This window comes from Numenius arquata, chromosome 2 (genome assembly GCF_964106895.1).
Source record: "Numenius arquata chromosome 2, bNumArq3.hap1.1, whole genome shotgun sequence".
Lineage (NCBI taxonomy): Eukaryota > Metazoa > Chordata > Aves > Charadriiformes > Scolopacidae > Numenius > Numenius arquata.
Genome location: NC_133577.1, coordinates 44,295,604 through 44,311,478, shown reverse-complemented (window position 1 = coordinate 44,311,478; position 15,875 = coordinate 44,295,604). Strand labels below are relative to the sequence as shown.

The 15,875-nt window shown below is 37.1% G+C and overlaps 1 protein-coding gene across 8 annotated transcripts in view; it reads left to right on the top strand.

Annotated features, from left to right (window-relative positions):
- ESRRG (estrogen related receptor gamma) overlaps positions 1-15,875 on the top strand; it is a 385,126-nt gene that overhangs the window by 264,394 nt on the left and 104,857 nt on the right. For 7 of the 8 annotated variants that reach the window (XM_074144572.1, XM_074144573.1, XM_074144569.1 and 4 more), the window contains one exon: positions 3,211-3,327. The exons of the other annotated variant lie outside the window; for it this stretch is intronic. In XM_074144572.1, coding sequence (XP_074000673.1) covers positions 3,211-3,327 — 117 coding nt within the window. The remainder of the gene's footprint in view (positions 1-3,210; positions 3,328-15,875) is intronic. 8 annotated transcript variants of the gene reach the window in all.

The window sequence follows — 15,875 nt, the reverse complement described above, 5'->3', positions numbered from 1 at the left end:
GAGCTTCCTTCTGAATCTTCTTAATTGAAATAAAATGCAGATCTGAGCATCTTGAATAGATGTAGCACACCTGGGAAATTGTGCAAATTCCCAAACACTTCTTAAAATAATTTATTTTTAGTATATAGAAGTAAGTAAGAAATGATGAGAGCTTTAATGACTTGCAACATGCAGTAAATTTAGTTTTTTACCAAAATATATCCACTGATAGTTTGAGTGCTAGGTGAAACACATTTTCAATATGATATATATCCAGGTATATATCCATTGCAAAATTCTATGCTTTTTTTTTTTTTTTAAAGAAAACTCATTGACAGAAATGAAATCTATCTGTGGGGATATTTGATTAAGTGCTTCATTCATTTGTGAAGTGGTGAGAAAACGTTAGTTTTCTCCATATTCTAAAATGCTTAAACACCTTAGGGGAACTAGCTAGAGCCATTGGTAAGATATGGATCTTTGCTGCAGCAATAAATCCAGTTACTGTAACTCTACTGACTTCTTTGGAGGAACTATTTCCAATATCTTCCAAGTTTACTTACTAACATAAAAAAATTAAGACTGAACATCTGCTGTAAAATATAATTCATTAAAGTAAAGCAGCCTAAATTGGTAGGAGAAGATTCCCTCTCTAAGCCAAAGTATTGGAATCTAAGTGACTAGAATAATAGCTCATTTTAGAGTTCTTTAAGTGGCAAGAATTTGTGGAAAAAGTAAGTTATGTTGTCTATGCATAATGTGCTGCACACTACAGACCCATGTGTGTTTCACAGGATTTTGTGCAAGACTGAAATGTTAGGATATGGATTAGAAGTGTCCGCTTAGGCAAATAACCAATCTTGCTTATACTTTTCTGGTTTTGAATACTACTTGTTGGTGTTGACATCTGTACCTTTGTCATCTGTGCCTTTGCACAAGGGCTCTGGCTATAGTGGAAGCGCTCAACTTGCCTTGGTACAGAGCTTTGCTGCTTGAAGTTCTGTGCTGTAATCTTGATCTTGTTTTTGATCAAGATCCTGTCTGACCTTTTGCAAAGATATCTTTGATCTTGTGCAAAGCATTTCTGATTCCCTGTTTCTTTTTTTGAAATGGGGATGGTAAAACATTTATTACTATAATATGATGAAGTTAATTAGATACAATTTGTGCATGTCTTTGAAGGTCTCCCTGTGTAGTGGTTGTTCGTTGCTAAGAGTGCCTTGTTAGAGTGTGAAAAGATGTGAATCTTTTTTTACAGTTGCCCTTAACATCCTTTCCTATGTATCTTTCCAGGAGTGTTATTTCTACCTTCAATAATACGTATTGGAAAGAAGTTTTGTAGGAACTGTTGTGCCAAATTTCCTACCCACCATATCCTTCAGTTTTTCAAATAACTTTCATCTCAGGAGCTAAGGAAGGAGAAGAGAAGGAAACTGAAGTTTGAGTTTTGTCAACACGAACCATTAGCATTCAGACATACCAAGATCTGTTTTACTCACCAGCATTCCTAAATCAGCTATGCAGCAATGTTCAGGAGAAATAAAGCCTGCAAAGGGCTGAAAAGGTTGTGCAAAGTATGCTGGTTGTATTGGCAGAATATATATTGCACCACGCAGACCTCCTTTATCATAAATACTTAACCAAATTTCAATAGATGTAAGTGGTTTAAGTATTACTTCCTGTTGAATTAGCAGTTGCTGAGCATTTGAGTCTTTGTGCAATCCTGCAATCCACTAATGTGATATTTAATGAGGAGACATCAGTCTGGAGAAAGGTAGTCAATATAAATCAGTGTTTACAAAGTGTGATTAACTCTGAAATATTTCATCAATGCTGTGGTCCCAGGCAGACTCTATGCTAATTATTAGAACCTGCGCGTGTTTCAGGGGACTTTGACGGACCCTGAGTGCAGCAAACATGGAGCAGCAAAATTGCAATTATGCTCGGACTGTCTCTGATGACAATTTATGCATTTGGTGTGATGACCTCTTGCTTCCCAAGAGGGCAATAAACAGAATGCATTTTCATTAAGATACTAATGCACTTAATCACAGGGGGAAAGGGTTAGAAAGTAAAGAAATACCTTTAAAGCAAGATGTGACAGGCTTATGGGGAAGATACTTTATTTAAAAGTCAGTTTCCTGGTGAAACTTCTGACTGCTGCAAAGTCTGTCATACTGAATGTAGTCATGGGTAATAGGATGCATGGCTGGGCAGATGAATAAGCTGAGCGAAGCTGTTCTATGAAAAGTGCAGTGGTACTAGGGCAAAAGAGAACAGACATTCTCCCATTTGGACTTGGATATCCAAAGATGTGATTTTTAAAAATGTAAAGAAAAGTACACATATGTATTTTACTAATTAATTTTCAGGTTTTTTTTTTTTTTCTTATTTTAAGGATGAATATTAGGTACTAAGCAGTAACAAAAAAAAAGAGACACTGCTTTACCCAGGGGGGCTCACATTTAAGGATCTAGCTTGTTCTGGGCCTTAAGGACAGTTGGGAGAGGCAGAGGCAACCATCTCTCCCAGTTTTTGTTATTCTGACGACTTGGTAGAAATGATCCTATTCTGATGCTTCTCAGTACAAGAACTCTGTATAGAAGGGAAGATGTTCTGGCTGAGAGATCTGACCCCCTGCAGCTGTTAAATGTGCTAGATGTGGTGGTAGCAACGCTGGTGAGCGCTGCCTGAGGCATTGTACCTGCTGTGGAAGGAGAAGGGTGAAGCTCTGTAGTATCAGTTACAGTTGATTCTGCTATAAAGCACGACAGTCTCCTTTTTATATTCTAGACAAAGAAAGACTGATGAAATTAATGAAGAAAAGGAAACGAGTGCTCAGGCTAGGAGCCTAAGCATGTGGTTCAGTACAGACAATAAATGACAAAATTTCCTCCTGCTACCAGCAGGAATAACCTATGTGAAGGATTTTGCTGGGGACCATGTATGGAGCCAGACAGAGACTCATGTTAATTGCGGGTTTGTATATATGTATGTATATTTTTTTTTTGATATAGCTGTCTAGATTTAAAAAAAAAAAAGTCAAAAAGCTCACTTTTAATCTCAGGTTGTAATTTTTACTTGACAAGTTTTTCCTTTCTACAGCAGTATTTACTCTTTATATATTCCAAAATCAAATATAACAGCAATTGTATGAGTACTTCATATATCTATTGTGTTGGTTAGTCAGTGATTCTGAATACCTCTCTCTTCCTGTACTTTCCACTACAGGTAATATAGAATACAGCTGCCCAGCAACGAATGAATGTGAAATCACAAAGCGCAGACGCAAGTCCTGCCAAGCCTGCCGCTTCATGAAGTGTCTAAAAGTTGGCATGCTGAAAGAAGGTAAGACCGATCAAGTCAATATGCAAGCAAATGCATGCAACAATTGTAGGGCAATCAGGAAAGAAGGCAGATTGGTGAATATTGTCAATTATTGTAAAGGCAATTTTCACATATGCTTACTCTTCCTGACAGCCTGTTTCTAAGCTGTGGAATCATGGTGTATCTATATAGAGTTCATCTTCTCTGGAATATTTCTAACTATATGTGTATGACATCAAAATTGTACCCCAGCATTCAGTCTCCTAGAGTAGGTAACTAATAGAATAATCATCAGAATATATTCTCTCTTTTTCCTTAACACTTTAACGTCATGAATTCTCAAAGATTTCCTTCCTCCATTCCTTATCCACTGTTAGGCTGTCCCAGTTTTGGCAGAAGCATGCTTCGTGCCTCCTGTCTTCATTTCATCAGGACAAACAAAAGAGTTAGTTCTCAGTTAAACAAGTAAAAATATTGAGTATGTTTACTGAAATTACTGTAACTACACTAGAGCAAATAATGACATCAGAAGAGGAGAATCCACTCCTCTTTTATTTTTTTTTTTTCCTAAAAGCATTTGAGAACCCATGCCCCTACCTGTAAGTATATGTTGAGTTTCATTTACATTTTTAAGATACCGAATAACAGGTAAATATAAGAAAATGTTTCTGAGAAAACAGTGCTATCTCACCTAGAAGTCGATTCATCAATGTTACAGAAAGAGGCAATTCCTTAAGTCTTGGTCACCTGCTATGCACTTCTATTGCTGTTAATGTATATGCAAAAGTACACTTTTATGTGCATGTATTGTATACATTATTATTCTAGTGCACTGTTACCACCAAGAAAGAGTAACAGAAGATGTCATGACTTCTGAGCTAGATAACCTTTTAAAATAAAATCAATGTAATGTTTTCTAAATATTTTCTCCAGTGGAGAGTACTTTGTGTTAAGCAACCACTTTAAAATAGTCCCATGCAATTTTGCTTTGTCAGTACTTAAGAAGTCAGCTTTTTAAGCTGATTTTTGCAAATCGTTTGATGGTAATTTAAAACAGGTTTAAGTATACAGCTATCTGGGTAAAATCCAAGAGCAACGTAGACCAGCGGAGAGATGATGGACAAATTAGGCCTATCACGCACCTACAGACATATTCTTATTGGATTATACTTACTAAGAATAAACCTTGTTCTGTGCAACTGCTTTGGCAGATGCTATGATCCTGTGAGCCAAATCCTGCTGTCCTTAGTCTTACTTGAGCAAAACTCCTGTCAGATTCAATGGGGATTTTGCTTCAGTAAGAATGGCAGGATTTGACCCTTTCTTCCAGTGGTGGTGGGAGGGTTCTTTACTTGCTAAAATCCTCATATAACTGACCACTAGGAGCAGTTACTTAAAGGTTAAATTGTGATCCTTAGATAAACTGTAGAAAGAAAGGAAATGGCTGAGTATGGCACCTTTTGAAAGGGACTGTGCTGCTTAACACCTTTGTTTACTAAGCTAAGACCCTATGTCACTAGTAACCTAATATGCAGATATATTGAGCAACTTGCTTGGAAATGAAACTACTACCAAGAATACATGCAGTTGAATTGGTTTAGACCTTTTCTTTTAGATTTTGGAGGTACCATTGCACATCCATTAACATATATATTTGAAAAATATAGTCTGTGTGCAGCTTCTGGGACTGCATGAGGAAATTAATTGACTCTTCTACAAATGAGTAATAATCATCTCAGTTACCAAAATTGTGTGCAGATTTACTGTGGTTTTGCACATAACTTTGAGAAAATTTAGTTAGACGATTCAGGTGCACATTGTGAATCCGATTTTTTGCGTAAGAGATCATTGTTTATGGATGCAAATCAATCCCACAAGTTTTCTTAGTCAGAATTTCTTAAATATTCTACCCTAAAAGTGCATACCTTTTTCGGAAAGTTCTACAATGACAAAATAATTCCTTTGAAAAGAAGGTTCCTTTTAGTAGCCCCACTCCTGGGCACACCATAGTTCTTCCACTCTTATTGTGTGAGATCTTCTGTCAAAACACAGTAAGATTTCTACTTATTTTTAATTACTGAGTCTTTCAGTCTGGCGGAGAGATAACTTATCATCTTTTCAGATATTGCTTACCTACCACCTAATAGGACAACTTAAAAGAACCTGCAAGGGCATTTTGTTTTCTTTCCTGAAACCATACTGATTCATAGTACACTTTTGGGACTGTACTTGGAACAGAGATTTTTTTTTTTCTTTTTTTTTTCTTTTTTTTTTTGTTAGAAGGTAGTTTTGAAGACAGGTGGTGTTGTTTTTACCTATGGGAATGTCTGGAGGTGAGCTTTTGGCTTTGGATTTGACCACATCCTTTATGCACGGAATGAAGAAAGATGATATACTTATCTCTTTCATGTGTGAACTGGTGTAAAGTTATTGATTAGCATGGACTTCATGGACTTACACTGAGCTGAAATAATTCCTATTGTGTCTTAAATGTTTCTTTATGTACAGACAAGGATTTCAGTCCCATGCAGCATGTCAGAGATCATGCTGCAGTAAATCTATTCAAATGTAAACCTGTTCAATTCAATTACCAGTTTATAATAAAATTTGCTGTTGCAGCCTCCACGTTTGTCACAGCAGTTTCTACATGCTGATGGCACAGCATGCCTGGAAATTGACAGCCTAAATCTATTTACAAAAAAAATTTAGTTGCAGACCTGAAATAAAATCAAGTTTAAGCAGCTTTGAAAGGAGCATCATATTCCTTACAAGAACCTCTGCACATCTGCCAGTGTGTATCTTCTCCAGAAATCTTACCCTGTTAGTGAGGAGTTTGATTCTAGAAATTTTCCTTAACAATCAGTTTTTAAATGTAATCCTAAGTGAAACAATTATCAGACATTGCTCTTCCCTTCATATTTGGAAGGACTTTCTATTACATTGTCATTTTGTGAATTGTCATACAAAATTAATGATAGAAATCACAGTGCCTGGAAAAAGATCCTGACTTTTATTTTTGCTTTTAGGGCTAAAAGGTCTGAAAACCACTTACAGCAAATATATAGAGTGGCTTCATTTATGACAGCTGCATGTTATATTGTTTATTGTGGGAAGATAATGATGCTTTTCATCCAGCGTCCAGTGTTTCTGTGTGAGACCTCATGTTAGAAATTTGGGGCTGTGTCTTGGGGTCAAATCCTGGGAGGGAATTGGATCTCTGGTCACATGTAATACAGGGTGGAGTGGGGATTTTCTGCACTTACTCTCAAGGATGTCAACAGGGCATAGTCAGCAACGCCTAGATCAGAATTCTTAACAATTTTATAAGTCATGGACCGAATCTAGAGAAGAAAGAGATGGACTGAGCTGGCATGGGATTGAAGTCCTGCCTCCTGTTTGTATCTCCTGTTGAGTAGCACAAGAAAGTTACTACAGACTGATCCAGGGGAACACTTTATTTTGGTTTAGCCCATGGACTGTTACTTGAAAACATAAGCCTAAGTATATGGAGTTTTTTGAGTATGTGTTATGCTTCATATTGAAGCATTCAGCAGATGCTGATCAGCTTTTAAACGCATGACAAATATGAGGGTGTCATATTTTCATTTACTTTCCTAGGTAATGGCTATTAGCAGCAAAGTAGAATACACTTGAAGAAAAAATTTTACGTTTTTCTATTTTTAATACTGTGTGTCAGTATTATGAAAAATCAGGTTTTCAGGGATCACAGTTGGTTCTTCTCCTGAAATAGTTTCTTGGACTGTGCTTATGTTTTGGTGGATTCTCTCAGATTCACAGTAACACATGAAGCAACATAAAGATTTTTGTGTAGTCTAGGGAGAAACTTTTCAAACCTATTCCTAGTGATTTCTTTAAATAATATTGCAGTTGCTAAAAGGGGACAGGAAACAACAATTTGACCTTTTTAAAACAAACACTTTAAGACATTCTCTAATTTTCAGTTCTATTGGTTTATAATCATTCCTTTAAGTTTGTCCTTTCAAACGCTTTGGAAGCTGGTGATTAGTTTGCTTCAGATGGTAGAAATAAATCTATGTTCATGTGCAAGATCAGGTGGTTTAGCTATTTTCCTTTTTATAGAGCTAGTTGGAGTGAGAAAAAGGGGTTGATTTTTTTTTGAAGAAGGAAAATTAGATGTAAAACTGCATAAGTTGATATGCGAAATCATGGGTAGATACCTGACTTTTTTCTTCTTCCTGTTGCTAGTCAGTCTGGTTGAATTGTAGTTTTAGTCTTCCCTTTAGCACTATATGCCTTTTAATACTATCTGTGGGACTACTTACTAGCATGTGTCTGTGATAGAATATATTATTTCAAATTTATTATACCACAGATCTTGCTCAGAATAGCTGCCAACGTAAGATAATTCCACTGGAGTAATTATTCCAAAATAAAATCACTTTTTCTTTCAGATGCAGCGTTCATATAACTATTTTTTCAAGAGGTTAGCCCATATATTCCAGGCAAAGCCGAAGACTCAGTTTTATCTGTCCCTATATTGTAGCAAGGTTAAAAATTATAGTTCAGAGGGGAACCTATTGAGGGGCACTAATGCAGCTTTTAGACCATCTGAAATATTGTCTCCTGTCTTAGCTCTTACAGTTCTGAGCAGTGCTCTTACTACAGTTCATGCTTCTTACAGGACTGTTGACACCAAAGCATCTCCCATACATATGTCATCTCTGATATCTGGATGTTTTCAGAATTTTTTGTGGGTTGTTTGCAGTGGCTGATCTACATTGCTTGTTGTTTCAGGAAGTGTAGTCCTTAAGTGGGTGATACATAAGGAAACAAGTTTATTTGAAAAGTAAATTATGCCATAATGAAATGACAGAAAAATTGGGTTGCTTCACATGTTGCATTTTCCTTATGAATGGGTGGCCTTTACAAATTATGATCAGCCACTTTGTATCCAGTTAGAATAGACAGAGTGACGGAATTCCAGCTTAAGTCCAGCTATTAAAATGGGAGACCAGCTCCTCACCTAGTATTAATGGAAGCTGGTGGAGCTATGTTAGGTTGCTGTTCATTTGGCAGGTTTAGCAATCTGTGTTATGGGGAAATCAGCAATATACCTTTTCTGGTAAGGTCTGTGAACCTTTACTGTTGCTAGTATGTTAGCAGTCATTCAGGCTCTAAAAATGAATAGAAACTCTCCAAGCTTGTCATCTGGCAGTGCTGACTTCAGTGTAACCCTTCCCATCATAGTAGTGCAGTTAGTATGTTGTGCTTATGCTCCTCACTGAGTAGCCCTAACACTTCTCATTCGTTAGTTTGCTTGGGTTTTTTTTAAAAGGTTTCATATGGTCCCTCAAAGTGACTTCTGCATCCCTAGGACAGTGTTAAGGCAGTAGTTAGAATCTGGTTAGTGTGTAAAGAAATTCTGTGTTTTAAGTTTTTTCCTTCAGCACTGATTTGAATAAAAGCAGTTACTGTAAAGAACCGGAAGATTATTATACATTAGTTAAACTTTTTCTTAACGTGCTAAAATTGGGGTTCTCTAAAGTATTTTTGCTTCACGCTTTGAGAGATTTCATTAATTCAAATATAAGAGTACATTTTTTTTAGAGGTGTGTGTATTTTAAAGCATAAATTACTGAGTTTATTGTGCACAGATTACCTTATGAACATCTTTGGCTTGTGTTAAGCAGCAGATCAGATTAAATTATCATATTGATCCTTTCTGGTTTTGACAATCTATGAAAATGAATCCGATACAGCAAGGAGAATAGGCAGCTTGAGTTTACTCTTACGTAAAGAGATGCATGGTATGCACAGGAGCAGATTAATGGATTCTCTCTCAAAATAATAAATAAAACTAAGCAATCCTCTTTATAACTAAAAACGCTTTAGCACCTATGTTTTGAGGCAAGCGAAAAAGCCTGCTTAATAGGATTCCTCCTAACAACATATCTTTTGAAAAGACCTGTGCATAAGACATTGCCAAGGTAAATTTCTCTCACAAGAATACCACAATACCATTAGTCTGCCAAGAAGAAAGCAGAAATTATTGTGGAGGAAGTTTTAGTTTCTGCTGCCTTCAGAAATTAGAACAAAGGGAAGGACAAAGCATTAATGATATTCAAAGAAAATATTTCTGTACAGGATGACAGTTAATAGAATGGTGGTGACCTCAGCGGTATTTCTTATGCTCTCTATTGTAATATTACACTTAAGAAACTCCTTCATTAATGCAGGGTATTAAACAACGCTCCTGTGTTATAACATCAAGAGATAACACTGCATCTTCTGTTGAAGTCACTTCTGAATATCAACCCTTTTCTATGTTGCAATGTATTATGAGGTAGTTTGGTTTCTAGTGCAGATATTTTTTGGAAGCATCTCTTACCCTCTCCTTTCTCCTTTTCCCCCTTTCCCTCTTTTCTTCCCCCCTCTTTTCCCCTTCCATCCCTTTCTCCCTTTTCTTCCCCCCTTCAATTTCTCCCTTCTCCTTTCTTTTATTTCCTCCTTCCCCCTCCCTTTTCTTTCCCCCTTCCCCCTTGTTCTCCTTTTCTTTCTTTCATTCAACCTGTGCTTGGTTTAATATATATTGGGACCTGTTAAATCTCCTTGGAAACAATAGAAACTAATCTCTAAGTGGTGTTGGTGTTCATAAGTAGGCCTCCTTCCTCCTAACCAAAATGTGGCCTGATAGCCCAGTTCACACATTAGAACTGACAGCCCAATTTGTCTGCCCTAAAACGCAGCTCATGACTATCCACTCTCTGTAACTGATGAGGAAGGACAAACTATTCAACTGCAGGTTAGTGAGCTCAAGCAACTAGCATTTCTATTCATACATTAAAAAGTACTCAAGAAAAAGCAAATATTGGAGATGTGGATATTCTTTCTGGGTTTAGAAATCACGTGAAAGTACGTATAGCTAAGACCAGCTGTTGCCCTTCTGAGAAGTTCTTATGGTGCTTGTATTGCATTATTGTGCCAGTCTGGTTCATGCTCTGCCTCTGAGCATTTTTGGTCCCCATAATCTTATTGGGAATGAACCAGAGAAATCTCAGCAATTCACTGGTCTCGGTCCTTGAACAAAATTTCTCTCCTTCTAGATAGAATTTTGTTTTGCAGTTGTCCCGTTACATAAATACTCCACTTTCATAAAAGATGTGGTATGAAGTGAATGTAGAGAAAGCACTATCATTTATACATATGTGAGAGCTATTTACATTTCTTGGCTTTCCACAGATTAATGGATTTACTTTTTTTGATTTTAGCATCTGTAGATCTGGGTTCAAAGCTGTTTTTTGGCCCACTCATCTGCAGCTTCTTTGGGATTAGATGTTAGGCTTGATTCTGCTGAATCGTTATTGGTGAGAATCCCAGTGACTTCGGTTGTTTGCAGGGTCAGGCAAGCATCAGCAAAGAAAGCATTTGGCCTATAGTTACTTTGCAGTTTTGTTATTAAAAATAGTGAGTTTGAAAGATTTTGAATGGGATTGAAATCTATGGTATTTTTCTTAACACACATACTTTACCTATTACTTTTTCAGAATTAGACAGAGTAGGTTCTGCAGATTCACATTAAATTGGAATACCATTAAAAGTTAATCACTTTATGATGAGAAAAATGTTAGTACAATCTGAGGTTGTTAACTGAACATCCTCATTTGTCATATATTTCTTCTTTTGATCCTAAAATAAGGAAGCAGTATTTTTCTAATTTTCTAGAAATTATTATTCCATTTTTTAAAAAAGATATTCGGTGGGTTTAGCCCCTATGAGCATTTACTTATGCACTGAAAGTACAGTGACAGCAATATAAGTGATAAGGGAAGGTAGAGACAAGTCTGAAGGATGTGGGACTGTGTAAGATATGGCATCTTTTCCCATGAGCTCCCAGACAAATAGCTGCCTTACATTCTTGGTCTCTGCCACCCTTAAACACATACATCAATATGGCACTGCTATTTATTGCAGAGCGCTTGTATTCTTATACATGGGTCCTGCCCTATATTAAATAGGGGTCATGTTGTAAAAAGTGTCATTAATGTTATTTGTATTCTTCATTTTTCTCTGTTTCTGCAGTGCAGATATTTGCACATCCCCTGCTTGAGGGGAATAGGTTTGGCATCTCAGGTAGAAGGTGCGTTTAGCAGTGATGCATATGCACGTATGTCTAAAATGCCACTTTGGAGCCAACACCACCTTGTATTTTACCTAGTCCTTGCTTGAACAGCACTCTCATCTCCTCAATAAGACTTCCGCTGTGTAAAAATCTTAGTAGAAACAACAGGATGTATGGTAGGATTATTAGGGGTGAAGTGCTGAAATGACGTAGGTGCTGTTAAGTAGAAGCCATGTGGCAGATGTACAGGCAGACTTTTGCTTCTTGGGATGGATTGGTACCAGAAAGCTTGGAGGTTGAGGCCTCTTCACTCAGCCAAAGCAATGACTGTGAGGAGAAGCACTAATGCAGCTATCTACAGTTGTTACCTCTGACCTCCTGTAGTGCTAGCCCTCAAATATTTCACGCTTCTAAATCTCTGCTGTCCTACAAAAAAAGCAGTTTGAATCAACATGGTTTATTGGGATGTTAATGTAACTAAGCCACAGTCTTCTCTCTGGTCAGTTGTTGTCTGTTTTTAAGCTGGAGATGTTTTTACCAGTGGTGAGGCTTTGTTGCTTCTACTCACTGAGTCACTATGTGAGGCTGGAATATTACTTCATTTGCAGTTTGTAATGTGGCTTTTGTTGTTGAAAGTCAAGAGCCTGAAACCTGAAATAAATGTCATCTTCAGCAGTGAATTGTCATTATGTCAAATTTTGCTATGCTTACTAGCTCTTCTAGTAATAGATCTTATCTAACCAGCCTTTTCTTTTTTATTTTTTTCTTCCTTTTCTTTCTTTTTATTTTATTTGGGCATTTATATAACAAGAAAGGGAAACTATGGTGGGAGTCTGTTTCCCTCATAATAATGACTTAATATACCTATTAATCTTTATAAATAGAAAACATAGCTTTATTTTAAGCCTCAATGCTCTTTTATTAGATTAATGATTCTGGAGAAAGTCAAACACAAGCTATGCTAAATATATTCACTTACTGAATAATATCAATATTTTCCCGTTTGTTCTTTATTGTTCCAACAAAGTTAATATGTTTATCTGTTTTTCTCAAGCATCTGGTTTTAGTTCTCAGGATCATCAGATGTCAATTTGATTTACTGTTTTAGTGCAGCAGATCCAAAATCAACACTGTGTAACTTGCTTGCATAGGATCTTATTGCAGTCCATGTTAAAACAGTTAATAATTAAAACAGTTAATTTAGAAAAAATAAAATACTTTCTAAAAGAGAGCCCATGTGATACCGTTCTATAATCAGCTTAGCTCCAGTCTGTGCCCTCCGTGGCAGAATTGTTGGTGTGCTGCAAATGTTTTGCAGCGAAACTGCTTGACTAACCAGAGAGAATGTTGGTAACTTGCTGCATGTTGAGCACATAAAGACCCTAGGAATCAGCAAATAATACAAGAGCATCATCCTCATCTTTTGTCTCCTCCTTTTCTTTCCTTTTTCTAGCCAAGAGGTAGTCTATACAACAGTGCTGTTCTTGTCATTTTTAGTCAGCCATATAAAAATTATTTATTGCATTGCCACTGCTCTTTGTCTCTTTCTAATATCCCTTTTCAGTCTTATCCCTGCATGTGTCTGACTGAAGGAAGGCTTTCCAGAGGGGCCATGTCTTTTGTTCTGGTCTGAACCAATCAACAGATTGGTCTTATATCATTTGTTAAACAGTTGTACAGCCACATGTTGCTTTTTATGACAACCTGCCAGATTGGGTTTACAATGGTGTCCAGTGACTACATTTCCTAAGTTCTATCTCATTTTCATATTTTCTCTAATTCAACGAAAGCTTAAGAAATGGGCACCTTAGATTTCACTGCATAGCTAATCCCCAAGCTTTTCCATTGAAACGTGGGAAGAGGAACATATTTGTCATAAGTCACCAGAACTACTGCATTTCTGGATATAGTTTGTGGAATCAGTTAAGATGAGATGACTTAAGAGGTGTCATAAACACACTGATCCAGATTGTTGGTACCTGCCCATGATTATTGACTGTTAGGAGAGGTCTTACTCTGAACTGATTTTTTAAGTTCACAAGCCACTTGCTGGTTTCCCTGTCAAAATCTTAATGAAAGCTCTTAAGCTTCCAATTTCAAGACAGATGAGACTGCTAAATATTGAACTAGGAAAATGAATGTTTACCTTAAAAAGTAGAAAACTGTTTTAAAATACCAGTTTAAATCTATTGCTTTTGTGAATTCTCATTCAAAGATGTACTAGAAAAGTTTCTGCTAATTCATACCTCAGATGAAGGATCAGGCTATAAGAAGGGAAGCTCTAAGTGTAGTGATCCTATTATAAAGGAACTGGATAGGCTCCTCCTTTTCAACAGCCCTCAAGAGCATCACCCCAGAGTACAGATCTCTGACTGTATTCCAGTCAAAAAGAGAAGTTAGAACACCTTTGAGTCTGGTGTGTACAAGTGTATCTTTGCTGATGCTTTTCATCTGACAGAGCATGCCACGTGCCCCATTGCTTGGTCTTGTGAGAGATGCAAAGGAATGCAGTAATCAGAGAACAAAGCCATAGACTAGCTAAGATGGCATAAGATTCTTCTTTCTCCTCTTTTTATCTTCTCTCATTTTCATGATTTCCTATTCTTTTTCTTCATACCACAATCATATCAGAAGAATGCTGATGAGAAAATAGTTGCTGCAAGCACGTATCCTCCAGGCAGTCTTTTTCTGGCCAGGTGGGAGAGAGAATCATTAATTTCTTGAGGTTCTCATTACCTGACCTGCACTATTTTGTGAGTACTAGTCAGGCTGAATGACTTTATTTCCTCCTGGGCATCCTGGTATTGCTGGAGATAACCATACTGGCAAGATAGTTCAGCTCATCTCTAATTAAAATACTTCTTAAGAAGTATTCTTAAACATGGCTGCTTAATAAAGTTAGAAAAAGCATTTGGATGCAGAGTGTGAAGGCTTCAAACGTTGGAGTTCCTCTCTAGGGAGATGCGTGCAATCAGAAAGCATTCTGAATGCTGGCAATCCATCCCATTTTGTTCCCATTTGTTTTCTCTAATTTCCTGTCCTTTTTAATGCCAGTTAGCTGAAGTAAGTCCTCTTTCCCTCCTCTCCACAATTCCCTCCCCCTTTATGGAATAGTCCATGACACGTGCCTGTAAAGTGGCTTCTTGGGAATTTGCAAGTCTTTGAATGTGTTATCTGATTAAAGGGATGTATGTGTCTTTAATTCTCATCTGCAGTTCCACCTTTGACCCCATCTGTTAAAGTGGAAAGGAGTTGAGAGTCAGCAAAGTCCCAGATTCAACCCAGATAACCTGCAGTGTGCACATTTGAATGCTTTAACTCTTTGGTTGCCCCTGAAAACTACATACTAAATTAAGTGACAGGTTTGATTGGAAAATCTGGTGGATCTGATATGAGGCAGCTGAATTGTTTATTTTGTTGATATGCTTAAGGTAGGTAGGATAATTCAGTTCTGCCTTCACCTTTCATATTGAAGAACGAATAAACATGTAGTTGCATGACACAAACAGGTATAATATCTTGTTTGTGTGTGTGATTTTTCTTTTTTTTTAATAGTATCTTGATTACATAATAGGAGGGATAGTTCAACTCCCCACAACCATTACACATACTTCCTTTTTGAATAGGAAACTGAATTATGTGGTTGGAAATTATATTTTGGATGGGATTTTTAGATACCCCTGAATAACACAGAAGAACTCGTGCCATTGCAAGATTAAAAAAGTGGATGACATGAGTGTCATTTTCATTATATTTTGCTAATATTATGCGTTTTCGGCAGGGCAATATGATTGTGGTATTTCCTGTGCTTTACAGGCACATAAGTGATTAGAATACCCCAATACATTTGGACCTGTGGATGTTTTCATCTTTCCTCAAGTCATTTTCTTTCTGAGCTTTCAAACAGTCTTAAAACACTGAAAGGCTTTTCAGTATCCCAGATCTATCCCCGTTCTCTGAAAGCCAGAGCCAAATTCTTCCCTCTCTTACATCTGTTCAGCTCTGGTTGTTTCGCTTATGCTGCGTGGCTGTAACAATGCAGAATTTGTCCTAATCTGCCCTTTCTTTTCCGATGGAGAATATGCACACGCAAAGTGAAGATAAACACAGTAAGTTGAACTGCAAATAAAAAAAAAAATAATTATCTTGTGTGTGTGTATATACATATATATACACACAAATAGAGAGAGATCGATAGCACACAGATAGGTTTGATAGTATATCTACTGTACATAATATTGTAAATGGTAGCTTGCTGTGCTGGAATCTAGGCAATAAGAGTTCAGTACTAAAGTGTTCAAGTTGCACCTGAGCTAGCTGGAGCCTGCCAGCCTCTGCAAGCCCACTGAGAGCATCTGTCTCGCCACCACCTTGCTCACGCTGTGTCCTCTGCAGGCTTTCCGATTCTTCTGACTATGAGCATAAATCATCCACCTGTCAGGAGCTCTAGCTGCCTGGATTATGCAAT